Source organism: Salvelinus sp. IW2-2015, linkage group LG32 (genome assembly GCF_002910315.2).
Source record: "Salvelinus sp. IW2-2015 linkage group LG32, ASM291031v2, whole genome shotgun sequence".
In the NCBI taxonomy this organism is placed as follows: domain Eukaryota; kingdom Metazoa; phylum Chordata; class Actinopteri; order Salmoniformes; family Salmonidae; genus Salvelinus; species Salvelinus sp. IW2-2015.
The window spans coordinates 31,524,277-31,551,349 of NC_036871.1; the positions used below are offsets into that span (position 1 = coordinate 31,524,277).

Consider the following 27,073-nt stretch of genomic DNA (forward strand, 5'->3'; position numbering starts at 1 on the left):
AGAAGTAACAAATAATTACAGTGCAGAAGTAAGGTGACAATAGCGAGGCTATATACAGGGGGTCCTGGTACAGAGTCAATGTGCGGGGGCACCGGTTAGTCGAAGTAATGTAGGTAATATGTACATGTATGTAGAGTTATTAAAGTGACTATCCATAGATAATAACAGATTAGCACCAGCGTAGAAAAGGGGGGACACAATGCAAATAGTCTGGGTAGCCATTTGATTAGATGTTCAGGAGTCTTATGGCTGCAAATAAACAATGATTAATTTAAGATTGACTTCGAGTGTCCCTGTGTAAGAATTTTTCCACAACATGTATTGAACTCTGAAAGCCATCAGCTAAATCGTATAGCTATATTATTTGGTATACACACTGTCAATCAATTTCGCCAATGCCATGGTAGTCACTGCTAGACTGGTAACTACCTTCAGCAGAGTAAACATGTTTGTTTGTTCATTCTATCTTTGACTGACTTTAGCTAACATAAGCTAGCTAATGTTAGCAAATAAGAGTAGCTCAATCTGGTAACCATCTATTCCACCCTTGTCTGGAAAACACTCAGTTACTACAAATATAATTGTTGCTATAGCTAACTCACCCTCTGTTTGTGTGTTGCTAACGTTAGTAATGATGAATGTGTATAAATCGTCTATGGTTGGTTAGTTGGTACTCAGACAGTCTCAACTGGATAGCAATCTTGCTGCCAATTTAGTGATGCTAGTTAGTTAACAGCAAGCAGACAGTTTTGAAATGTCCATGTTAGGTATGCTAAGCTAGCCAGTCTAATAGAGATCAATACAGTTAGTGGGGGTGGTTAAATTGTGTATTTTGTTGTAGGTGGTACATAATCTGATTCCACCAACATGCTCTTCCAACCCCTAGCTCTGCACAAGGTAAAGGTAAGGTATTTACAAACAAATAGTCTGGGTAGCCATTTGATTAGCTGTTCAGGAGTCTTATGGCTTGGGGGTAGAAGCTGTTTAGAAGCCTCTTGGACCTAGACTTGGCGCTCCAGTACCGCTTGCCGTGCGGTAGCAGAAAGAACAATCTATGACTAGGGTGGCTGGAGTCGTTAACAATTTTTAGGGCCTTCCTCTGACACCGCCTGGTATAGATGTCCTGGATGGCAGGAAGCTTGGCCCCGGTGATGTACTGGGCCGTACGCACTACCCTCTGTAGTGCCTTGCGGTCGGAGGCCAAGCAGTTGCCATTCCAGGCAGTGATGCAACCCGTCAGGATGCTCTCTCAGCAGTTAAATCTTTTGAGGATCTGAGGACCCATGTCAAATGTTTTCAGTGTCCTGAGGGGGAATAGGTTTTGTCGTGCACTCTTCACGACTGTCTTGGTGTGCTTGGACCATGTTAGTTTGTTGCTTATGTGGACACCAAGGAACTTGAAGATCTCAACCTGCTCCACTACAGCCCCGTGGATGAGAATGGGGGCGTGCTCAGTCCTCCTTTTCCTCCTCCTTGATGTATTCCTCCATAGCCTTGCTTTCAGCCACCGACAGTGGGTAGATGCGGAGTCGCAGAGTCTGTTATCAGGTCGATGTCACAGTCCCAGGGGCAATGAAGAGGGAGACAGGTGGCGAGGGTCTTGGAGAAAACCTCCCAGAGAACCTGGTAAACCTCCAGGATGTCAGCCTGGAGGGCAACCACAGGACTCTCAACCGACGTGGAACCACAGGGTAAGGGAAAGCAGTTCTTCTGACATCCAGGTGCCCAGGCCGTGGTCTCCATCCTCGACCAGGAGATGGTGGGGTTGTGGCTTTGGAGCCACACGAGGCCGAGGATGACTTTGTGTACAGGTGCCTGGATGATGAGGAGGGAAGGTTTTCTTGGTGCAGAGGTCCCACGGTGATGGTGAGTGGTGCTGTCATGTGTGTGATTGTCCCAGATCCCCGTGGTCGGTTATCCAGCTCTTGAACCGGAAACGGAGAAGAGAGTGGGTATGATGTTATGTTCAGGGAGGAGGCAAGGACCTGGTCAATAAAATTCCCTGCGGCACCGCAGTCCACTAGAACTGTAGAAACAACACGAGGGACAGCCAGGTAGTGAAATCAGTACTAAAAAAAGGGTATGGTGGAGAAGGATGATGATGTAAAACTCACACCTACCCCTGGAGATGGATGATCACAGGGCCATCCCTCTGCTCTAGTGGCTCCCAGGTTGGGACGTAGCGGAAACCGTTGAAGTTGGTGCCTTGCTTGACCACAATAGGGACAGATTGTCAGCCGTAGCCCACGCACCCCATCACCCGCCCGGTTAGCAGGGAAATAACCGTGACAACTTTGGACATCTCGGTGGTGGGGGCTCCTGTTTGATGAGAAAAATAGAGGGAGCACTGGAGGAGGAAGCCACGGCATTTGGATGGAGTCCCATCATATTTGTCTGAAGAGACAAAAGGGCATCACTGACCTGGGCAGACTGCTGAATGGACTGGGGCGCTGGCTCGCTGGGTCGACTCATTGTAGAAGATCCTCCGCTCGTTGTGGGTGACGTCTAGATGTAGAAGAACGCAGAGGACCTCATCCATAGCCATCCCTAGTTGCACCAGCTCGCCGTGGTGTTGGCAAAGTAGGTCGCCCTTGTTTGCCGACCATCAGGGAGATGTTTCCGTTGGCTGCTGCTTCCATTCTGTGAGGTAGTATTCTGTAATGGAGATGCATCAAGTTAGCAGGCGCCAGGCTAACTAGCTAGCAAACTCTAGTCATGTGCTAACGTTTGCTGGTAAACATAGCTTTAGTTGGCTGGTTGTAATGTTGTAGCTTTCTGTTTAGTAGCCATATCTACAACTAAAAAGAGAAGAGGTTTTACAATCGAGATACAAAAGATCTCCAATTGTAAAACCTCTTATATTTTTAGGTATAGATATGACTACCGGTAGTTGTTTAGCTAACTTAGCTACCTAGATAGTTAGCTAGATATTACAGAAAAATTATTAGATTTCCCCCCACTGTAACAAAATAGTATGTTAGCCAGCAATACACAATATGGGTTTCAGTAGATAAACTAAAGTTAGCTAGCTAGGTGGCTTGCAAGAAATATAACTTACTTAGTTAGAACTTCTTCAGGATTGGTGGGTCCCCCATGGGACGGTTGAGCTAACGTACGCTAATGCGTTTAGCACGAGGTTGTAAGTAACAAAAAAAAATCCCAGGACACAGACATATCTGATATGGGCAGAAAGCTTAAATTCTTGTTAATCTAACTGCACTGTCAAATTTACAGTAGCTATTACAGTGATGCTATTATTTGAGGAGAGTGCACAGTTATGAACTTGAAAAGTTATTAATAAGCCAATTAGGCACATTTGGGCAGTCTTGATACAACATTTTGAACAGAAATGCAATGGTTCATTGGATCAGTTTAATGCTTTGCACATACACTGCTGCCATCTAGTGGCCAAAATCTAAATTGCGCCTGGGCTAGAATAATGCATTATGGCCTTTCTCTTGCATTTCAAAGATGATGGTACAAAAAAAGTAATACGTTTAAAAAAAAAAAAAWATTGTATTTTCTTTTACCAGATCTAATGTGTTATATTCTCCCACATTCATTTCACATTTCCACAAACTTCAAAGTGTTTCCTTTCAAATGGTATCAAGAATATGCATATCCTTGATTCAATGCCTGAGCTACAGGCAGTTAGATTTCAGTTAGATGTCATTTGAGGCGAAAATTGAAAAAAAACAGTCTGATCCTTCAGAGACTAGGCACCATATTTGGCATCTGCCTTCTTGGTGCTGGCATCAGCTGTAGCTGAGCTTTTTTTTAAACATTTAAATAACTTTTATTTAACTAGGCAAGTCAGTTAAGAACACATTTTTATTTATAATGACAGCCTAGGAACAGTGGATTAACTGCCTTGTTCAGAACGACATATTTTTACCTTATCAGCTCAGGGATTCGATCTAGCAACCTTCCGGTTACTGGCCCAACGCTCTAACCTCTAGGCTACTTGCCGCTTCTAACGTCATTAGTTAGCTAAATCCAACTCTTTGTTTCGAATCCTCTTCGCTATATTCCGATGGAAACATATATGGTTGAATGTCACCATATAGCTAATAGAACATCATTTTTTTTGTTGAATTCATGTTGATGAGAGGAATCACTTGAAACCATTGCGCCTGGTCAGTTCTTTCAGTTTTGCCCAAAGGATTGTGTTCGAAAAGGAGTGTCTGCCTCCTTTTCAAAAAAGTCTGCCTTGGGGGAGGGACGGTTGCCAGAGCACGAAGCACTGCCCAACACAAATTGTAGTCTTCCAGAAACTGGAGAAAATGTATCTGCTTGTACATTTAGCAATGAATCAAATCAAATTTTATTTGTCTCATGCGCCGAATACAACAGGTAGACCTTACAGTTAAATGCTTATACAAGCCCTTAATCAACAATTCAGTTTTAAGAAAAATAAGTGTTAAGAAAAAATGTTTAAGTCAGGTACTCAGCAGGAAGATCTGATTTCACTATTATTAAAACAAGACCCAGATGGAAATATAAAGATCCAGTCTATCTTAAAAACTGGAGGCCTCTTACACTTCAATGTTGTGATGCAAAAATACTACAGAAATGCATAGCACTCAGAATTAAAAAGTTTTACCAGGTATTGTTCATCCTGATCAGACAGGTCTTTTACATGGACGATACATTGGAGATAATATACGACAACTACTAGAAATAATAGAACATAATGAAACATCTAAGAAGCCAGGCCTGGTATTTATAGCGGATTTTGAAAAGGCCTTTGATAAAAACTGGATTGTATTTATAAATGCCTGGAGTTTTACAATTTCGGTGATTCTCTTATAAAATGGGTAAAAGCAATGTAAAGCAACCACAGGTGTAAAATAGTAAATAGCAGCTATTTCTCAGATAGTTTTGAATTGTCAAGAGGAGTTAAACAAGGGTGTCCGCTGTCATCATATCTATTCATTATGGCCATCGAAATGCTAGCTATTAAAATCAGATCAAATAACATTAGATTATTAGAAATCCAAGGCTTAAAAACGAAGGTGTCCATGTATGCCAATGACTCAAGTTTTATATTAAGTTCGCAAGCTAGATCCCTGCAATGTCTCATTGAAGATCTATATAACTTTTCTGGACTAAAACCTCATTTTGATAAGTGTACAATATTACGTATTGTATCTTTAAAACTTTTAATTACTCTGCAGTTTACCTATGAAATGGGCTGACGGTGAAGCGGACATGCTTGGTATTCATATTGCAAAAGATATAAGCTCTCCACAATGAATTTCAATAGAAAACTTGTAAAAATAGACAAGATCCTGCAACCATGGAGAGTTAAATACCTGTCTATTTCTGGAAAATTTGCCTTGATTAACTCCTTAGTCATATCTCAGTTTACTCACTTATGACGCTGCCTACTCCTGATGATTAATTTTTCAAATCATATGGGCAAATAATATTTAGCTTTATCTAGGATGCTAAACCAGACAAGATAAAGCGTGCCTATCAATATAATGAATTGGGTGGGTTGAGATTATTAAATATAAAAGCACTAAACCTCTCTCTAAAAGCTTCACTTAAGTTTTACTTGAACCCTAAATGGTTCTCAAGTAGATTACAACAGCTCCTCCATTGTTTAAAAATTGCCTTTTTGCAGATTGCCATGTCTCATTTTCAATTAATTGAGATGATACTTTTTTCAAAGTGTCTCTTTCAAACAAGCATTGCAGAGCTGGCTATAATTTCAATTTCATCCCCCTGAAAAGAAAGAACAAATATCATGGCTGAACTCAAATGTGCTGGTTGATAAAATACCTGTATTTATGGGAAAGATGTTTGAAAAGGGTATTTTGGTCTTAAATTATATTGTAATGGTAGAGTTATGTCCTTCATGGAGTTATCAGAATTGTACGGGAAGGTCTGCTCAATCCAAGAGTACAACCAATTTATTACAGCATTGCCCCAAAAATGGAGGAGGCGGGTGGCAGTGGGAGGAGGTAGGGAACTGGTCTGCCTGCCCAATATAAAGGATCAAAACTGGCGGAGGAATAAAAATAGCATAAATAGGAAAGTATACCAGTTTCTTTTGAGGACCAGGATGTTGACAACTGTGCCATACAGATTGCAAAATAGTTGGGAAGAGATTTTTGATGTACCGATTCCATGGTACAGGGTGTATGAGTTGATATATAAAACAACGCAAGATTCAAGACTTCGTGCTTTTCAGCTAAAATTATTATATAGAATTCTTGCCACCAACAAAATGTTGAATATTTGGGGCATAAAATCATCGAAGCTCTGCAGATTTTGTTGTGAGTATACATTTATTTATTTTGGTATTGCCCTCAGGGAGCCTGTTTCTGGTCTCAGGTTCAGGAATTGCTGAAAATGCAGAACATTGATCTAAAATTGACCCTAGAAATAGTACTGTTGGGAGATCTGGAGAGACCAGGTCAGTCAATTAATAATATACTAATACTCTTAGTAAAAGTATTTATCTTCAACTCACAATCTGTGGATTCTATTCGATTAGATAGATTGCAATGGTATGTTAAACATCACAGCATGGTGCGTAGAAATCCAAAGAGGGTGGTCAGCAGAGATAGGTGGGAGGGGCTGAGGGAAGCTAAGGGGTGGGATGTGGAATTGGAGACAAGTGGGAGTGGAGTTGTTGGGTGGGGGATAGAATGATGGTCAAAGATAAAAGTATAATAAAATAAAGTCAAAATAAACCATAACAAAAAGTATGTTTGAATGACACTGAGGGGCAATGTTTGCCAGCTAATGCCGGTTTGTCTGAGGCTGATGCCGTGCAGGTGTTAGACACATGCATATACACAACACTCTCATTCAAATGCAGACATGTGCATATACACGGACACACACACAGGTAAATAGTGCCATACATGCACTCAAACATATTCAGTTGGCCTTGCTGTTACGATTTTTGTTGTCCTTGATGTCTTTGTTGTTTTTTGCATTGTTGTTTTTTGTTTTCCTTTGTCTCTCTTTTTTCTCTTTTGTTAATTTTGTTGGTTGTTGGTAAATGGGGGGGGTCTTGGGGGTGGGTAATGGAATTATCTTTTTAAATGATTATTATTTATTTATTTTTCTCGGGGGGGCTGTGGGGGGTGTCTCGGATGGTTGAGGGGCAGCTCTTGGGGAACTGTGGGGGGGATCTTGGCGGGCTGGCAGTTGGGAGCTTTGGCCAGTGGCTGATGGATCGCTGGTTCGGGTCCCTGTTTTTTGACCTTGTGGAAGATCTGTAGATGTGCCCTTGAGCGGGGCATTGACCCTGGTTGCTTCTGTGTGTCGCTCTGGATGGGAGTCTGTTAGATGACTAATGTGATGTAGTTGTTGAGCGGCTTCACTTTAAGTATATTGTATGTTTTAAACATTCAATACATTTTTTTTTAAATAGACCATTTATTTTGGAATTGCCTTCAGGTAGCCTGTTTTTGGTCTCACGTTCAGGAATGGCTGAAAATGACATTGATCTAAAATTGACCCTAGAAATAGTACTGTTGGGAGATCTGGAGAGACCGGGTCAGTCAATTACTGCAAGGGGGGGGTGGGGATCTTGGATGGTTGAGGGGCAGCTCTTGGGGTACTGTGGGGAGGATCTTGGAGGCCTGGTGGGAGATCTGTCGACGTGCCCTTGAGCAGGGCGTTGACCATGGTTGCTTCTGTGTGTCGCTCTGGATGGGAGTCTGTTAGATGACAAATGTGATGTAGTTGTTGAGTGGCTTCACTGCAAGTATATTGTCTGTTTTAAATATTCAATAAAACATTTTTTTTAAACAAAACAAAAAAATAGATAAGTCAAAAATGAAATTAAAATAACAAAGAATTAAAGAGCAGCAGTAAAATAACAGTAGCAAGGCTATATACAGGTGGTACCGGTACAGAGTCAATGTGCGGGTGCACAGGTTAGTTGAGGCAATTGAGGTAATATGTACATGTAGTTAGAGTTAAAGTAATTATGCAGAGATAAAAAAGAGAGAGTAGCAGCAGCGTAATGGTGGGGGGGGGGGTGGGCAATGCAAATAGTCAGGGTAGCCATTTGAGTAGCTGTTCAGGAGTCTTATGGCTCGGGGGTAGAATCTGTTAAGAAGCCTTTCCGTGCTGTAGCAGAGAGAACAGTCTATGACTAGGGTGGCTGGAGTCTTTGACAATTTTTAGGGCCTTCTTCTGACATCGCCTGGTATAGAGGTCCTGGATGGCAGGAAGCTTGGCCCCAGTGATGTACTGGGCCGTACACACTACCCTCTGTAGTGGCTTGCGGTCAGAGGCCGAGCAGTTGCCATACCAGGCAGTGATGCAACCCGTCAGGATGCTCTCGATGGTGCAGCTGTAGAACGTTTTGAGGATCTGAGGACCCATGCCAAATCTTTTCAGTTTCTTGAGGGGGAATAGGCTTTGTCGTGCCCTCTTCACGACTGTCTTGGTGTGTTTGGACCATGATAGTTTGTTGGTGATGTGGACACCAAGGAACTTGTAGCTCTCAACCTGCTCCACTACAGCTCCATCGATGAGAATAGGGGCCTGCTCGTCCTTCTTTTCCTGTAGTCCACAATCATCTCCTTCCTTTGTCTTGATCACGTTGAGGAAGAGGTTGTTATCCTGGCACCACACGGCCAGGTCTCTGACCTCCTCCCTAAAGGCTCTGATCGTTGTCAGTGATCAGGCATACCACTGTTGTGTCATAGGCAAACTTAACGATTGTGTTGGAGTCATAACTGGCCATGCAGTCATGGGTGAACAGGGAGTACAGAAAGGGACTGAGCACGCACCCCTGAGGGGCCCCCCGTGTTGAGGATCAGCGTGGCAGATATGTTGTTACCTACCCTTACCACCTGGGGTCGGCCCGTCAGGAAGTCCAGGATCCAGTTGCAGAGTGAGGTGTTTAGTCCCAGGGTCCTTAGCTTAGTGATGAGCTTGAGGGCACTATGGTGTTGAACGCTGAGCTGTAGTCAATGAATAGCATTCTCACGTAGGTGTTCATTTTGTCCAGGTGGGAAAGGGTAGTGTGGAGTGCAATAGAAATTGAATGGGGCGGTATGCAAATTGGAGTAGGTCTAGGGTTTCTGGGATAATGGTGTTGATGTGAGCCATGACAAGCCTTTCAAAGCACTTCATGGCTACAGACGTGAGTGCTACAGGTCGTAGTCATTTAGGCAGGTTACTGTAGTGTTCTTGAGCACAGGGACTATGGGGGTCTGCTTGAAACATGTTGGTATTACAGACTCAGTCAGGGAGAGGTTGAAAATGTCAGTGACGACACTTGCCAGTTGGTCAGCGCATACTCGGAGTACACGTCCTGGTAATCCGTCTGGCCCTGCAGCCTTGTGAATGTTGACCTGTTTAAAGGTCCTACTCACATCGGCTACACAGAGCGTGATCACACAGTCATCCGGAACAGCTGATGATCTCATGCATGCTTCAGTGTTGCTTCCCTCGAAACGAGCGTAGAAGTATTTTAGCTTTTCTGGTAGGCTTGTGTCACTGAGCAGCTCACGGCTGTGCTTCCCTTTGTAGTCTGTAATAGTTTTCAAGCACTGCCACATCCGATGAGCATCAGACCTGGTGTAGTACGATTCAATTATAGTCCTGTATTGACGCTTTGCCTATTTGATGGTTCATCAGAGGACAAAGCGGGATTTCTTATAAGCGTCTGGGTTAGAGTCCCTCTCCTTGAAAGCGGCAGCTCTACCTTTTAGCTCAGTGCGGATGTTTCCTGTAATCCATGGCTTTTGGTTGGGGTATGTACGTACGGTCACTGTTGGGATGACATCATCGATGCACTTATTGATGAAGCCAGTGACTGATATGGTGTACTCCTCAATGCCATCGGAAGAATCCCGGAACATATTCCTGTCTATGCTAGCAAAACAGTCCTGTAGCTTAGCATCTGCGTCATCTGACCACTTCTTTATTGACCGAGTCACTGGTGCTTCCTGTTTTAGTTTTTGCTTGTAAGCGGGAATCATGAGGATAGAATTATGGTCAGATTAGCCAAATGGAGGGCGTGGGAGAGCTTTATACTCGTCTCTGTGTGTGGAGTAAAGGTGATCTAGAGTTTTTTCCCCTCTGGTTGCACATTTAACGTGCTGATAGAAATCAGGTAAAACAGATTTAAGTTTCCCTGCGTTAAAGTCCCCGGCTACAAGGAGCGCCGCCTCTGGATGAGCGTTTTTCTGTTTGCTTATGGCCTTATACAGCTCATTGAGTGCGGTCTTAGTGCCAGCATCGGTTTGTGGTGGTAAGTAGACAGCTGCGAAAAATATAGTTTAAAACTCTCTTGGTAAATAGTGTGGTCTACGGCTTATCATGAGATACTCTACCTCAAGCGAGCAAAACCTCAAGACTTCCTTAATATTAGATTTTGTGCACCAGCTGTTACTTACTAATAGACACAGACCGCCCCCCTTGTCTTACCGGAGCCAGCTGTTCTATCTTGCAAATGCAGCGTAAACCCCACCAGCTGTATGTTATCCGTGTCTTCGTTCAGCCACGACTTGGTGAAACATAAGATATTACAGTTTTTAATGTCCCGTTGGTAGAATATTCATGATCGTAGCTCGTTTATTTTGTTATCCAATGATTGTACGTTGGCTAATAGGACTGATGGCAGATTACCCACTCGCTGTCGGATCCTTACAAGGCACCCTTACCCCTGACCTACACCCCTCTGTCTCTTTCTCAAGCGAATGACGGGGATTTGGGCCTTGTCGGGTGTCTGAAGTAAATCCTTCACGTCCGACTCGTTAAAGAAAAAAATCTTTGTCCAGTACGAGGTGAGTAATCGCTGTCCTGATATCCAGAAGCTATTTTTGGTCATAAGAGACAGTGGCTGAAACATTATGTACAAAATACATTTCAAATAACGCAAAAAAACACACACTATAGCACAATTGGTTAATAGTCCATAAAACGGCAGCCATTTCCTCCGGCTCCATTCTTTGGTGTAGATAGGAACATTGCTGAAAGACGTCCAATGGCTCTATCAAACAAGAACAACCATATCTACATGCACAAAAACAAATCGTGTGATCAGTATAATATAAAGCCTTTGCGAAATGCCCCCATCAATACCCCGGAAGCAGTCATAGGGTGTATCATTCAGGACGCAAAGCCCAGACCTGCCTTCCTCCTGGGTAATTATGTGTGAAACACATCTCACTGTCTTAGAAATGCCTCGAACATGATGAAAACAAGCCCTCAGGGTGAAATTCTACTTTAACATAAAACACTGACAGCTCACTGGTGTGGGGGTAAGTCTCAATGTAAAGGCACCAATAATTTGGAACTTTGGATCTGTGAATGCCATCTAGTGGTCTTTCTTGATCTCAAGCAAGGATACCTGGCTTTGACAGATAAAATAATCTCACATGCAGTCGGTCAGTCAGTCGGTCAGCCAGTCGGACTCTGTGCAGTCAGTTGTTGAGCCTTTGTTGGGTTATTCCCACTGTGACACAGTAGTATGTAGTAGTAACACTGTAACATAGTAGTAACACTCATATGGTTTTGTAATATCAGTTTAAACATGGACAGAATACATTAATGTCAATGAAGCTGTAATCAAAAAAGAAAACGGACCCTGATTTAAGGTAGTTTCTGAATCATTTAATCTTTAAATGACAAGTTAATTGATAGTCAATTATAGAAAGTGAAAGGGCTGCTTTACAGAATAACCAAAATGCATCTTAAACACTGCCCATCTCAGGCCCCCAGTCAACAGCCACCAACACTACTGGGCCAACCTAACCTAAGGAAAGGAAAGCAAGCAGTCATATAGATCTAAACTCATTTAAATGCCATGTAAGACGGGGTTGTGGTTTGTTGTTTACCACCACTCACACTACTGTCTTTTTCCTCTATCACACCAGCATCGCTTTCTTCTGCAACTTGATGGTCTCATAGGTGTCCTGACCTTTATGGGTCAAACCCTGTGAGAGGAAGAACAATGAGGGACTTGAAAACAACTTGAAATCCTTAAAACTGCATTATTCTTTGTCATTTATGATATACTGTAAGTCATAATAAGAATAAGAAAAATGATCTTACTGCGTAAAGTCCCTCTCCTTTCTGTAAAATGGAAATTACGAGAGCTGTTATCTGCGTTGTTATCTGCTGAAGGCACACATGCACATGCGCGCACACACACACACACACAATTTATTTTATCAGAAAAACATTTAACAGAAGAACATCATTCCTCATTTCTCCTTCCGTCTTTCTCGTGTTCTCCTTCTCTACTTATTTTTATCGGCAAAGACAGGAATTGGTGTAGAAGACTAGACACAGAGGGCGATGATGCGACCGTTTAAAGCTTTCACTACTCTTAGCTTCCACTGTAATTTGATTTTCTTTCTACGTAATCTGTCTACCGGGGTATTTCTGTGTAACAGGATATAGTGTTGCATTTTAGTCTGACTGTAATGGAAACTGTGTTTATAAGTGGCAGGGTTGGTGGTCAGTTCTTGTTAACAGGAAATTATCACAATTGCTGAAGGAGGGGGACGAAAAGCAGAACTGTGGACTTCGAGGTGACATGGTAAGACGGCATATGACTTGACATATTCCTCTTACATAGCTAGTTTGTTGAACAACCAGGATGAAACATTTCGCCAGCTGAATTTGATCAACATTCAGATGTATACATATATTTTTTGGTTTGTAAAGAAAGCTGGAGTTGAATATTGGTTATTGAGAGTATTGTGTAAATTATACATGCCCAATACACATTCACTTTCTCTCTCGCTCTTTCTTTCTCTCCGTCTTACATACGCACACACATTTTTATTGTACCTGTGGATACCCGCCAGTGCCCTGTGGAGATCCGCCATTGTTTATGTAGATGGAATGCATCTGAGGAACATGATAAATATCGTTTTAATTAAACAGCTGTGTGAATGTGAAACATATTCTATTTATGTGGGAGCTGGTCTTCAATTGGTGAGGCATTTATATTCTTATTGATGTTTTGAATGTGCTATTATTATTGAAACATAAATAGCATTTTACAGTATGAATATTGTTAATATGGTCATGGAGATATGTGTGCACTGCATACCCTGATGTATCATATGTTTTGTGGATGGTGGGATGATTTATAATGTGTTATAGAGCGTTTATAATTCCTTACCCTCAGTCTGCAGTACAAGATGGTGAGAATGACGCCGTAGATCACGAGAATCCCATCCAGGATATAACACAGTTTCCCGTTTGGCACTTGAGCCTCTGCACACATTATGGGATCACATTGCATCATCATCATCATCATCTCTATTCCATCATGTAAAAAAAAATGTATCAACCACAAGCCTACTATTTGTATCTGTTCATGTTGTAATACTGCAAATAATGAATTATACATGTAATACACATTAGTGTTAAGAACATTGTAGTTAAATATAAAGATAAATCATCTATTGCATAGAGTGCTGTATTACTAGGCCATTAAGTTGAGGATCAGGAGTAATTATCACAGTACACTGAGTATACATGTCCCTCTATGTGTGTGTGTATATGTATGTATATATATAGTATAAATATCCCTGTCCATGATGGAATTAAAAAAGTGCTGAACATCATAATGTAAAATGAAACAGGATTCTCACCTGCAAGGCTGAAGTTCAAGAGTAGAGCGACCAAGATCAGAGATCCCCGAAACATCTTCGTAGCAGGCACAAAATGAAAGAAACGGTTAAAGAGAGTAGATGGAGAGTTGGAGTACTTGGTGTTATTTCAATGGCTGTCTGTGGGTTTCTGACACCTCTGAACAGAAAGTGCAGAGAGCTCTAGCAGGAAGTTATGGGCTCATACTGGTGTCCGTTTTAATATGCTAAAACCACATGCTTGTCCCCTTCCCACCCACAGATATACAGTACTTGTCAACTTCAGTGAGAAGAGAAGATGGAAACACAAACATGTACACATTTATGATGCATACATTATTACACTGTACCTGGATACCTCATTATGTGCCATATTGTAATTCAAAAGTATGGATACTGTGTAAGGCTACTTGTTAGTGTGATTAACTTTTTTTAAACATGTGATGTAAATATTAAATAATATGGTGGTCAGAAACGTAAACTTCAACTTAGTATGATATACATACACATGGCTAAATAAGAAGTTACTTTTCAGGGTGTTGACATGTTGTTGCATGTTGTCACTAAAGCATTGTTCACACTTCAGGCCTTAATGCTCAAATCAGTTTTGTTTTTCAAATTCGTTTAGGAATATTGACTGTCCAAACAGCAAGTTACAAGTAACCAAATCGGATTTGTGCATGTTCAGACAGCAGTCATTAGCTGACATGGCTACGCTATTTGTCATAGTAATGACAGGCGTGTGCACAGTGGTGTAGGCTGATTGGCGGTGGTGCTCCTGCTTCCTATCACACAGAAGTTCTGTAGCAAGCTGAGGTGACAACAATGGCTGCCATGGACATTTCCCAGTTGATTTGAATGTTCAAAATCATAGTGTAAGAACCCTTTTAAAGCCTCAAAGGATAAGATCCAACTTTCTAAATGAGTTTGCCTAGCCACAGCAGTCAACTAGCTAGGTAGCTTTTTTGCTTTCTAGCACATTCACTACTTTGTAAACAATTATCTAGTTACCTACCACATGTTCTTGTCAACAAAGTAGCTAGCAAGCAACAGGATATGCCAAATAACATTCTAAAAATCACTTGAGGGCAAATAAATCAGATTTGACCATTCAGACACAAGTCGCATGGCCAGGTATCAATCAAATTGATTTCTAAAGCCCTCAGCCGATGTCACAAAGTGCAATACAGAAACCCAGCCTAAAACCCCAAACAGCAAGCAATGCAGATGTAGAAGCATGGCGGCTAGGAAAAACTCCCCAGAAAGGCAGGAACCTAGGAAGAAACCTATAGAGGAACCAGGCTCTGAGGGGTGGCCAGTCCTCTTCTGGCTGTGCCGGTTGGAGATTATAACAGTACATGGCCAAGATGTTCAAATGTTCATAGATGACCAGCAGGGTCAAATAATAATAATTACAGTGGTTGGTCAGCACCTCAGGAGTAAATGTCAGTTGGCTTTTCATAGCCAAGCATTCAGAGTTCAAAACAGCAGGTGCGGTAGAGAGAGTCGAAAACAGCAGGTCCGGGACAAGGTAGCACATCCGGTGAACAGGTCAAGGTACCATAGCCGCAGGCAGAACAGTTGAAACTGTATCAGATTTGTGTCTTGAAATTTCCTATTACATGTACTTTTTGACTGTTCAGACCGCAGGAAAAAGAACAAATTCGAATCAGATATGCCAAAAAATAGGATGAGTCACTTCAAACTGCCAATATGAACAAGGCTTAAAAGCTATATTGAATTGAATAATGGGGTACTATGCACACAAAAAAAAAGACAATGGAACTGATCAGGGAAAAAAAAGTTTTAGGTAAGAAAGGGAAGTTTAAACTCAATCTGAATTATTTTTTATCCTTCTCTGAATTATAAAGGAGCTCTGAGATCAGGGATTAGATATACTGTAGATTGCTTCTTGTTTAAAGATCTCACATATTCCATTAAGTCTTTAATCATCTTCTAATCAGTAGGCTTACCATACTCTTTTTGCTAACAGGGCAGGATAATGATAACCTCTTACAACCATCTGGAACTCTCCCAAGATTACGTTCTGTTTCACTACACAGATTTCAGCGGTAGTCAGTCTGGTAATATGAGGCTAGGAAAATGACAGACAGTGCTTCACACAATCACAACTCGGTGTGTGTGAGAAAAAGGAGTGAGAGAGAACAGGTGCACAGGAAAATGGTTTAATAATGTCAAAAACATCTAGCACACTATACAAGCTACTATTATTAATAAAATAAAAAATACAAGTCAAATGTACACGTGTACAAGCTGTCCTCTTTTCCAAAAGTAAATGTTTCATTTTTATTGAATTGCATTATAACTTAGGCATCTTAAAAAAAAGAAACAAACAAGCTCATCATATAAAATGTACCTAAACCCTAAATTCTAGAATCCCTAAAAAACTGGAACAATCATTTGCATTCTGTCATCCAGATGTTCTCATCAGTTATGTCAACTAGTTCTGAACTTTGCTTCATTGGTTGTTCTCACAGAAATGAAGGGCATTTCTGCTTGAATTAAAATGACTGGCAGTCATAGTGGCTCAGTTGTCCAAAAGAAGGTAGACAACAGTTTGGAGCAGTTCAAGTCTCAACACCAGGCTGCCAGTTACAGTATGTCTTGGTTAGAACCGAGAAGTTTAGTGATCAGAGAAGTGGTTCTTTGCCAGAGATGACCGGACAGCGTTTCGTAGATCACACATGGGTAAGGCTGTTGGATGCAGCAATCATACTGTGCTTGTTTCAATATGTGGCACAATCTGGTGATTTGCTACAACTGCAGAGGACTTGCAGTGAGGATACAATCACATGTTCCTGGTCAGAGGGAGATGGATGGAGGACAGTGGACACAGGGTAAAGACAAGAGGAGTCCATTCAAAAAAGCTTAATTGAACTACAGGTTATTCAGGACAGTCTGTCTGAGAAAGCTGTCCCAAGGCAGGGATGTATTCTCAGACTTCCTCATTCAATGTTACCAAAATCATGATAACGTGTGTAAAAAGGCAAGCGTAAAATTAAATGAGAGCCACATATACACAGAATATATGACTCCTTACAACATACAGTCTCAGGTACAACAAGCTCAGGAATGTAGTTCCTTCCCAAACAGATGGAGACAGTTGGCCTACAGGCAACAAGAAAAACCTTAATTCAATACGTATACATTCAGTAATAAAAAAGTCACACCCTATATAAAACAGGCCTAATCATCACTTCAAGCACAACACACTGGCAATGAGTAGAAGCAGTATACCAACTTTGCAGTCAGCTGACTTACATTTTAGTCATTTAGCAGACACTCTTATCTAGAGTGACTTACAGGAGCAGTTATGGTAAAGTGCTTTGCTCAAGGGCACACTGGCAGATTTCCCAGCTGGTCGACTCGGGATTCGAACCAGCAACCTCTTGGTTACTGGCCCAACGCTTTTAACCGTCAGGCTGAATGCCACCTTTGAGAGTTGTACTCTGATTGGTCCTTTCATAAGACATGACACAACACCTCTAACGGGGTCATGGCTAGAAGGAATCCAGCTTTTGTCAAATTAACGTTAGGTTGACTTTCGTAGCAGGTTAGGAGAATTAACGTACCAGGTTAAGATATATAAGGTTAAGAAAAGGGTTAAAATGCAACTTTTGATGTTAATTTGACAAAAGCTGGATCCATTCTAGCCATGACCCTCTAGCAGTCAGATAGTGATCTTTATGTGATGAGTCTACTACACAGCGATGTATTCCAGTGGTTGCAGTCAAAGTAGCAAAAAATGCTGTTATTCATCAGAATAAATCTAGGCCAATGCTCCCTTTGGAAAAACAAGGGAATTTTACAGTGTATCATGAAGTCATGGTCAAGGCATCCATCTTCTTTCTATGGAAGATTGTAGCTTCATCACAATCTGTTAACATCCATGACAATGGTTCAATAGGAGATTACATGATCTAGCACCCTGCGTATCCCAGTAGGATGAGGGGCCTCCACTGACCCACTCTACACAGAGGTCTCCGACTGTAGCCTCATCACAAACTTGTGGCTCTTGGGGTCGATAAACTCCTCACCAATACGCAGGAAGGGGAGGGGCTGCACCGTGACAACCAGGGAGAAGTCAAGGCGGCGCAGGGAGAAGACCAGACCCTGACGCAGGGCAGAGGTCACCGGCTCCTCACTCACTAGAGTCCAATGGCGCCCCCTGCCGTTCTCACACTGGTACTGCAATGTAGGGCCCGGGCTGAGGTAACGCTCCAGGAAAGCCTGAAAAGACAAAAATACAGCCTTTCAAAATCAACCTTAGTGAGGAAGACCTGTGAATGGGTACAGAGTAGATGAGTAGTTAAGCACAAGTGACTGTTTGAATTGTAGATCTGATCAAATGCATGCTATTTATCCCAAAAGCTGTTGTAACATTATACCCAGGAAGTGACACAATGTATCCCTTCTCTTTGCGGGTTATACATTATAGACAAGTGAACATGATACGTTGTTTCTCACCTTGGGGGTCATGTTGTGAGTGATACAGAACTGCAGGTGTGTGAGGATGCTCTCCATGCTGTGGTAGGGCTGCTGGCGTGTGGTCCTCAGGTACTTCTGCATGGCCCGGGCCATGGGGGCGAAGATGGCCTGAGCCGCCTCCCGGGGGTCCATCACCTCACGGGGGTGTTTGGGAGACGATGCTGCGGGGTCATCATCCTGGAGACGCTTGATGTGGGTGAAGGCCTCTTCCACTGCCACTACCAGCCTGGACAACACAACAATCATCATTATGATCACCATCATCATGCTCCCGAGTGGCGCAGCGGTCTAAGGCACTGTATCTCAGTGCAAGGGCTGTCACTGCAGTCCCTGGTTCGAATCCAGGCTGCATCACATCCGCACGTGATTGGGAGTCACATACAGCGGCGCACAATTGGCCCAGTTTCATCCGAGTTAGGCCGTCATTGTAAATAATAATTTGTTCTTAACGGACCTGCCTAGTTAAATAAAGATTAAATATTTGATTATTCTTTGAAATTTTTTAAAATCATGATACAGGAGAGCTTAATGGATAGTGTCATCAGTACTGTGGCTGAAATACACTATGAAAGGGACTGGTCATTCTCTAGCAACGTACATAACAAAATTCACTAAACACAAACAGAACAGGGACATTAACAGGGTTTGTCCCTCTGTAATCACTTAAAAGTATATTATAGAAATGTATAGGAAACAGGATGTTGTCCGTCTTACCTGGCCTTCCGCTTGCGGCACCTGCGGTCCAGCTCGGCCTCCTCGTAGTAATACTCACTGTGAGAGTTGTCTCTCCTGCGGGCTGCAGCAGCAATCATGGCCCGGGACTGACTGTTGGTGTTATTGGTGCTGTTCTCTGTGGATCAAGACATATACATCAATCAGTGGATGGATGAATGGAGTGAGGTAGGGGTTGGTTAGTTGGTGTATGAATGGATGGATAGAGGGATGAGGTAGAGAAAGTAAGTAGTCTACAATGCTATTTACCATCCAGAGAGTAGACTTTGAATCCAGACATCTTCTTGGAGAGGATAGACTTGGGCAGGTTGAGCAGCGCAGGGTTGTAGACAGGGAAGTCCCTGTAGTACTGATCCAGCACCCACACTGCTGCCCTCTGGACACTGGAACACACAGACACCATCAGCATCACATTGAGCATACAGTAACAGCTATAATGTACATACTTGCCCTGTGTAAAAACATGACAGGATGGACCATCATCATCGTGAGATCCATCGTCATCATAATCTTTATCATTGTGTTAGTAATGATCATCCTCATCCTATGACACACTACAGTCACACACAGACAGCAGACTGACCTGAGGTGTCCCACGTTGTAGAAGCGGCTAGCCCCATCTGTCGTGCGCACCACCTTGAGGCAGAAGGCAGGCTGCAGGTGTCTGACCTCCAGTAGCACCAGGGCCAGGTACTGGATAAAGAGCAGCGCGTCCACCAGCGACGCCGCATACTCCACGATGCCTCTATAGTCCCTTTCCCGGGGCTCCAGCACACGCACGCCATAGAACAGCCAGTAGGACGCCACGAACAGGAACACCAGCACCATGAACAGGCAGCGGAAGACGAAGAAGCGGGGCAGGGTGGCGCGCGGCGGGCGCAGGAACAGAGCCCAGGAGGAGATGAGGAGCACCAGGAGCTTGAAGGCCAGAGAGACGTATAGACCCTCGCAGGGCGTGCCGCAGGGCTCCAGGGCCTCACGCCACAGCAGCTGGGGGAGGACCAGGAAGGCCAGGGGGGTGAACAGGGCGAACAGGCCCAGGCAGCCACCCAGCACAGGCCCCAGGAAGCGCTTGCATTCCAGGGGAGACGATTCCTCCAGCTCCTTGGAGACGCGCGTCAGGTCCTCGTTGGAAACGCTGTGTTCTGATGTGCCTGTGACCACAGTGGTGGTCTCACCCCAGTTGTCATCCTACAGAGAGGAACAGAGACATGAGATAGTGTAAACATAGAGGAGAGTTTGGGAGGGAGCTTTAAAGAGATATGAGAGGATGGAGGTGTTGAGATTTGGATGGGTATGGAAGATGACTGAGGCCCTGAGGTTTTTCTGACCACATAACCTGATCTGAGTTTTTCCTGGTTAGGTCACATGGTCAGGAAAACCTCTGGCCCTATTATGAGATAAAGATTTTGAGATGTAGAGGGGTTGGAGAGGAGGTTGTGATTCTGACCCGGTCATCTCCGCGGGTGGATTCTGCGTCTAGCAGTGGCTCCCCAGGGGCATGGACGGTCACAGACTTGTCTCCACGGCTGCTGCCGTCTCTGCTCTTGGAGCGATGCCTGTCCCTCCGATCCCTGGAGCACAGAAACAGGACAACCACACAGTTATGTCAGCGTGTTAAGCCCATGACATTGTGTGACCGAAGCCTGGGGGTACATGTGTGATCCGTGCGTGTGGTTGCTCATCAATGTGCCCATTGACTAATGGATCGATGTGTATTACACACATGCCTTTGATCTCAGTGTTTACAGTGTGCATGCACGCTTGTGTGTTTTTGGGGCATTTGTGACCACGCTTCTGGTACCTGTGCTTGCGGGAGCTGCGGGAGTGGGACGACTTGTAGGAGTAGCCCGAGTACTGTGACTCGTTGTCCATGTCACGGGTCGGTGGGCAGGGTTTGCGGGCCCCTCCTCCCCCCGTGGCTTGTTCCCTGGCTCCGCCCAGCTGGCTCTTGCGCTCAGAGATGGACTTGGTGGACAGGGCCAGAGGCAGCTTCAGCAGGTCAACCTTACTCCTGAAGGAATCTATTTTGGAGGCCGGAGGATAGGGAGAGGTAGAAGAGCCCACCAGATAGAGGGAATAAGGGAAACGATGGACTAGAGAAAGGAGGGAAGGAAAAGAAAAGCTAGACTAGACAGGGGGGGTGAGAAGATATGATGGTTGGGAGTATAGGAGGCAGGTGTTGAAGTGGACAGGTCCTGAAATAGAGGAGAGAAGGGGTAGAATTAGTGACAAAAACAAACTCCTATCCCTAAACTGTGGTGTTTAAAACCAACCTGTTTCTTGGTATTTGACCCTGACTGTCTGCGCAACTCAAGACGACGTTAGCCAACCCTGACTGTCTGCGCAACTCAAGACGACGTTAGCCAATTGAGCTAAAATATGTTAGCTCTAGGTGTAAAGATAAGCTTTCAGATCTCAGGGAAGGTTGGTCCTCACGTGAGCGTAGTTCTACAGGCCATAAGACTGCAGTGAGATAAGGTTCTGGAAAGCCTACAGATCCGATACAATGGCAGCCACATTGGATTACTGTGTTTTCACAAACTTATTTGACCTCTCCCTCTTTCCCCATCTCACATTCCCTCTTGGTCTCCCTTGGTCCCCTGGGTAACAGCGCCTCTCCGCTGCCATGGTGATGAAAGAGGGTGTTCAGCTGGAGGGGATTTGAGGTTGACAGTTGCCACGGGAACCTGACCTTACACCACCCTCTCGTACCCTGAGGAAAATGCCCCATAAATACAAGTGTTTGTGTGACTGTCTTGTCACATGCTTAATTGATATGGGCACTATGTTAATTGAATGGGCTAACCATGTTAATTGGAGCTGGATTTGTCACATGTGGGGCGATAGTCAGTCATAGCCTTGCAAGGCATTAAATTAAACAACTCCACCAAAATACCATTATATTCTCAAGTTCCCTCCTTCCATAAAAAATGTAAAAGTACGTGTGTGTCTGCTTGCACAAGTTGACATAAGCTTCGTCTTAGTAGAGTGCCCCACTGTTTATGCCAATAAACTCAGTCTTTGTACACACCACTAAAAACATATGATCTATTAATCAGTCTCTGTGGAGGTGCTGTGTAAAGGATGTGGGGGAAAATGTATGCTTAATGTATAGGCATACTCCTGAAATTCGAGACAAGGTAGGCTACGCTACATAGTGAGAAGCAGGGAGAAGACATGCTCATCCCAGCTTGGTGTTAGTATTCCCATGATCTGGACTTGATCCCCCAAGGACAGACCAGGCTGTCTGCTTGACACTGGGGATATGATGAACACATCAAGGTGTGGTCTGCTGGAGAGATGTATAGGTCTAGATAGAGTTTCCTTTACCTATTCAACCCTGTGTGTCTTGTGACCCAGTTATTTAACTGTGCGGGTGGTGGTGACTCCTCACTTGACTAACGCCAACCTCACTCAACCACATCATCATGTCATAAAGGCTAACCAGAGCCATGTAATTAGAGAGTTGGGCCATTGAGGTTTCTGCATTATGATGCATTAACATGACACTCCAACATTCTGTGGCAGCCATGTTAGCGCCTTAATAACATAACATGTGGAATATTTAAATAATGGCATAACTGAATGTCTAGAATTACAACAATATTCAAAATGTAACATAGAAGGCTGCCTGTGCTTGTAGAAAATCCATGCACAAGCAAGCCCAGTACCAAATCAACCCAATTCACTTTTAGCAGCCTAATCTGGCCCTGTAGTCATATATATATATATATATTATAGATATATACACATACAAAAAAAAATGTATTATTTTCCCCCCAATTTCAATTACAATCTTGTATCAACGCTGCAACTCTCCAAGGGGCTCGGGAGAGGCGAAGGTCGAGTCATGTGACCTCTGAAACATGACTCGCCAAACCGTGGTCTTAACACCCACCCACTAAACCTGGAAGCCGGCTGCACGCAGGCGCCCGGCCCGCCACAAGGAGTCGCTAGAGCGCGATGAGCCAAGTAAAGCCCCCCCAGACAAACCCTCCTAACCCGGACGATGCTGGGCCAATTGTGCGACACCCTATCGAACTCCCGGTCAAGGCCGGTTGTGACACAGCCCGGGATCTAACCCGGGTCTGTAGTGATGCCTCAAGAARTGCGATGCAGTGCCTTAGACAGCTGCACCACTCGGGAGGCCCCTATTTATTTATTTTAATAGGTAGTCCGATTGAACCTTAGTCTCTTAAAAGATTAATTTTTTATTTAACCTTAATTTWAAAAAGATAATGATCCAGTCAGACAAGCCAACGGCAGGGCTTTCCTGACAGTGTATAAACTATTATGCACGTCTCGTTGCCTCATAGTGAGTATCACAGATGCCTTGCCTTCTCTGAGTACATCTCTCTCTTCACATGACTCTACACCATTACCTAGACTACCATAACAGCACACATGCCTGACAAATGACACCACCATCTCCTTCCTTTCTCACAAAGCTTCATCTTTTAATGGTGCTTGGTGAATATAAGCAGGGGAGGGGAAATACCCCTAACTACATGCCCACACAGAGAGACCCTTCAAAACCAGTTTTATTCAATCAAATCCAAACTTCCACCAACTGCTTGAGGGAGTGGCAAAGTCCAAACAGAAACAATTAAAACAGTGTCAAAGCGGTATGTTACTTCATGTCAGAGTAATGATCAGTGTCAAAGCGGTATGTTACTTCAAGTCAGAGTAATATTAAGGGAAAAATGGCAACTGTGAAAATAAATGTACAAAGCCCAGCACCTGTGGTATAGAGAGCGTGTATGAGAGAGACACACACACACACATCATTTCAAACCCCACCCACCTACTGCTAGCTGCAAAAACACCAGAAAACCCACTGGAAAACAGACAACTGTGCACTCTCAACCTTTGTGCCCAATCTGCCCATGTGATATAAGGTTGAGCTGGTGTGTGTAGAATACAATGTGGAAGATAGGGTGTGGCCAAATCAATAGATTATGGACTGGACAGTGCAGTCTTGTTACGATTGATACAAGAGGGGAAAGACAATTTACCAAACACAAACTGTGCCCATAAGCCATATTCAAGCCCATGCATGGGTTAGAGGTTACCACTGTACCAAGTCTTGCCTCTGTCACCATAGACTTTGCCTCATCTATAGGCCTATTTATTTTTATTGTACCTTTATTTAACTAGGCAAGTCAGTAAAGAACAAATTCTTATTTTCAACAACAGCCTAGGAACAGTGGGTTAACTGCAACAGATTTATACCTTGTCAGCTCGGGGATTTGAACTTGGAAACGTTCGGTTACTAGTTCAACACTCTAGGCTACCCTGCCGTCCCACTTGGTGGCCTGTTTATTTTGAGAGCCACGGCAGCTGGGACAATAGCCTGGGCATTGGGAACTCTACAGTAGCCCAAGCAAAAGCTAGTGACCAATTACTACATGATAACGGTAGACATAAAATTAACAAAATAATAATATTGTAGCCAGCTGTTATTTTGTTTATATATTTTGGATGATTGCAGTGGCAAAGTTGGTTATTTGTTGTACTTTCATTAGCTTCTGATAAATTTACAAGACCATTTTGATTTCATTATGAGTAACACAACAGTTAACTTAACATAACTGAAAACATTGTAATTGTGTTCATTTTAGTAATTTAGCAGAAGCTCTGACTTATAGGAGCAAATAGGGTTAAGTGCTTTACTTAAGGACACATATAGATTATTTTTCACCTAGTGGGTTCGGGGATTCGAACCAGCGACCTTTCGGTAACCGGTACAACGCTCTTAACCACTAGGCTACTTGCTGCCCAGTTTTTGTAGTTTACTTTGATCGGAATGTAAAACAACCACCAGCATTTGAGCTGCTGCAGTAGTCTACATACATACTGTTTCACTTTAATCTCTAGACTGTAGGATACATTTATTACATGCATAGCTACAGTCCTTTTTACAATGTTACAATCTTGTTACAATGGGGACAATCCTTGCTACAATGTTGTAACAACGTTACAAACATGTACTTTAACCACCAGCTGAATCAGATACACTGTAGCAAGTTATATTCGTAACATAGTGGTATGCATCAGCCCCATTTCGTGCTCAGCCTGTTTGGAACAGGGACCAACATGAAGGTCTATTAATAATTAAACATCACAACCACAAAGGACTGAATGAAACAATAACCTGTTACTACATGAGCAATAAACTAGCAAACAAAATATGTTAATCGAAGATTCAACTACGAAAAACAAGTTATAAATGCCAATTGTATGAGGGCAAACAATGGGGCGAGACTGACATTTCCAGTCGGCAAATCTTTTCACCCTCTTTTCGAAAGAGAAAACCCTGGATGAATGGATCATGCACATTGAAAAATAAACACCAACCTTCGGCGAAAATTCTCACGAAGCTGGAACCCATGTATCCTCTCCGAGTCTAGTTTCCATGCCGTCGTGATGAGGGTAGGCTACTTCCTCCCAAATGGTTGGGGACTCAGCCCTACGAACCGTCCGATATCTGGTTAGATACCGTAGATACGTGTCCAGGGTGAAAATAACAATAGGCCCGATCAGGGGTCCTCTCTAAACTTCCCTGCAACTGCGGTCTCGAGCGATAACAGACTTATTGTTTCGGAAACATGAGACTCTAGCGCCTATTTATTTTGCCTTCCCCTGTACTTCAATGGTCAATGATGTCCAAACATTGTTCTCTATACCTATCCACACTGAAAAACTCCTTAGATGTCTGAAAATATTCATTCTGGTATTTTCTCACGTTCCTCATTCCCCCCTCAACAGTAGCACCCTGCGGCCCGCCCCCGATTCATTGCCCCTCCTCCACTCCTTTCTTTTTGTGGAACCTCAAGGCTGATGACGTAGCCAACTTCAGACCCCCCATGTAACATCCTACTTAGAACTAGTACTAAAACCAGTGATGCCAATTTAGCAATTTTGTTGCTTGATTTTGCAACTTTTCAGACTACCCTGGCAACTTTTTTTAACAGCACCTAGCAACAAATTTAGCTACTTTWAAAAATGTATTTGGAACTTTTAGCAACTTTTGAAAAGTGACTCAAATGCTAAAATGGACGCATTTTCCCTCTAAATGACACAAACACGATTCTCTCTGTCACACAAATTATCAATTTATCAATGAACCTACCAGGTACAACCCCAAATCCGTAAACATGGGCACCCTCATAGATATCATCCAAACTAACTCGCCCTCCAAATACACCTCTGCTGTTTTCAATCAAGATCTCAGCGATCACTGCCTCATTGCCTGCATCCGTAATGGGTCTGCGATCAAATGACCACCCCTCATCACTGTCAAACGCTCCCTAAAACACTTCTGCGAGCAGGCCTTTCTAATCGACCTGGCCGGGGTATCCTGGAATGACATTGACCTCATCCCGTCAGTAAAGGATGCCTGGTTGTTCTTTAAAAGGGCCTTCCTCACCATCTTAAACAAGCATGCTCCATTCAAAAAATGTAGAACCAGGAATAGATATAGTCCTTGATTCACTCCAGACCAGTCTGCCCTTGACCAGCACAAAAACATCCTGTGGCATTCTGCATTAGCATCGAATAGCCCCTGTGATATGCAACTTTTCATGGAAGTTAGGAACAAATATACCCAGGCAGTTAGGGAAGCTAAGGCTAGCTTTTTCAAACAGAAATTTGCATCCTGTAGTACAAACTCAAAAAAGTTCTGGGACACTGTAAAGTCCATGGAGAATAAGAGCACCTCCTCCCAACTGCCCACTGCTCCGAGGCTAGGAAACACTGTTACCACCGATAAATCCACTATAATTGAGAATTTCAATAAGCATTTCTCTACGGCTGGCCCGCCCAAGCCCCCACCATTTCTCCTTCACACAAATCCAGATAGCTGATGTTCTGAGCGAGCTGCAAAATCTGAACCCCTACAAATCAGCCGGGCTAGATAATCTGGACCCTCTCTTTCTAAAATTATCTGCCGAAATTGTTGCAACCCCTATTACTAGCCTGTTCAACCTCTCTTTCGTATCGTCTGAGATTACCAAAGATTGGAAAGCTGCCACGGTCATCCCCCTCTTCAAAGGGGGTAACACTCTAGACCCAAACTGCTACAGACCTATATGTATCCTACCTTGTCTGTCTAAGGTCTTCTAAAGCCAAGTTAACAAAGAGATCCAACTGGCACCTCCGTCGCGACGTTACCTGAACGCTCATCTGGGGCCCGCTAATCGTTAGCTGTCTTATCGGCTGCTATCTGAATAAGTATA

General features: G+C 43.3%; 3 protein-coding genes across 5 annotated transcripts in view; 1 reads left to right on the plus strand and 2 right to left on the minus strand.

Annotated features, from left to right (window-relative positions):
* LOC111956639 (actin-binding protein IPP) overlaps positions 1 to 7,937 on the plus strand; it is a 390,618-nt gene extending 382,681 nt beyond the window's left edge. Inside the window, exon 11 of the transcript XR_011474593.1 lies at positions 7,912 to 7,937. The gene's annotated coding sequence lies outside the window, so the exon portion shown is untranslated. The remainder of the gene's footprint in view (positions 1 to 7,911) is intronic.
* A 3,639-nt stretch (positions 7,938 to 11,576) lies between these two features.
* fcer1gl (Fc receptor, IgE, high affinity I, gamma polypeptide like) lies at positions 11,577 to 13,772 on the minus strand. Of its 3 annotated transcripts, none has more exons than XM_023977233.2 (5): positions 13,596 to 13,772; positions 13,121 to 13,215; positions 12,784 to 12,843; positions 12,040 to 12,060; positions 11,577 to 11,921 (listed from the first exon to the last, which is right to left on the minus strand). In XM_023977233.2, exons 1-5 carry the CDS (start codon positions 13,648 to 13,650, stop codon positions 11,853 to 11,855), a joined length of 300 nt encoding a protein of 99 aa, XP_023833001.1. In that variant the 5' UTR covers positions 13,651 to 13,772; the 3' UTR covers positions 11,577 to 11,852. The 3 variants fall into 3 exon arrangements, with proteins under 3 accessions (XP_023833001.1, XP_023833000.1, XP_023832999.1); XM_023977232.2 differs by having other exon boundaries at positions 12,040 to 12,102; positions 13,596 to 13,771; XM_023977231.2 differs by having other exon boundaries at positions 12,040 to 12,105; positions 13,596 to 13,767.
* A 1,992-nt stretch (positions 13,773 to 15,764) lies between these two features.
* Positions 15,765 to 25,616, minus strand: LOC111956648 (vang-like protein 2). The gene is made up of 8 exons (XM_023977174.2): positions 25,194 to 25,616; positions 20,638 to 21,031; positions 20,284 to 20,407; positions 19,417 to 20,024; positions 19,083 to 19,216; positions 18,816 to 18,951; positions 18,081 to 18,327; positions 15,765 to 17,843 (listed from the first exon to the last, which is right to left on the minus strand). Exons 2-8 carry the CDS (start codon positions 20,706 to 20,708, stop codon positions 17,583 to 17,585), a joined length of 1,581 nt encoding a protein of 526 aa, XP_023832942.1. The 5' UTR covers positions 20,709 to 21,031; positions 25,194 to 25,616; the 3' UTR covers positions 15,765 to 17,582.
* Positions 25,617 to 27,073: the final 1,457 nt, after the last annotated feature.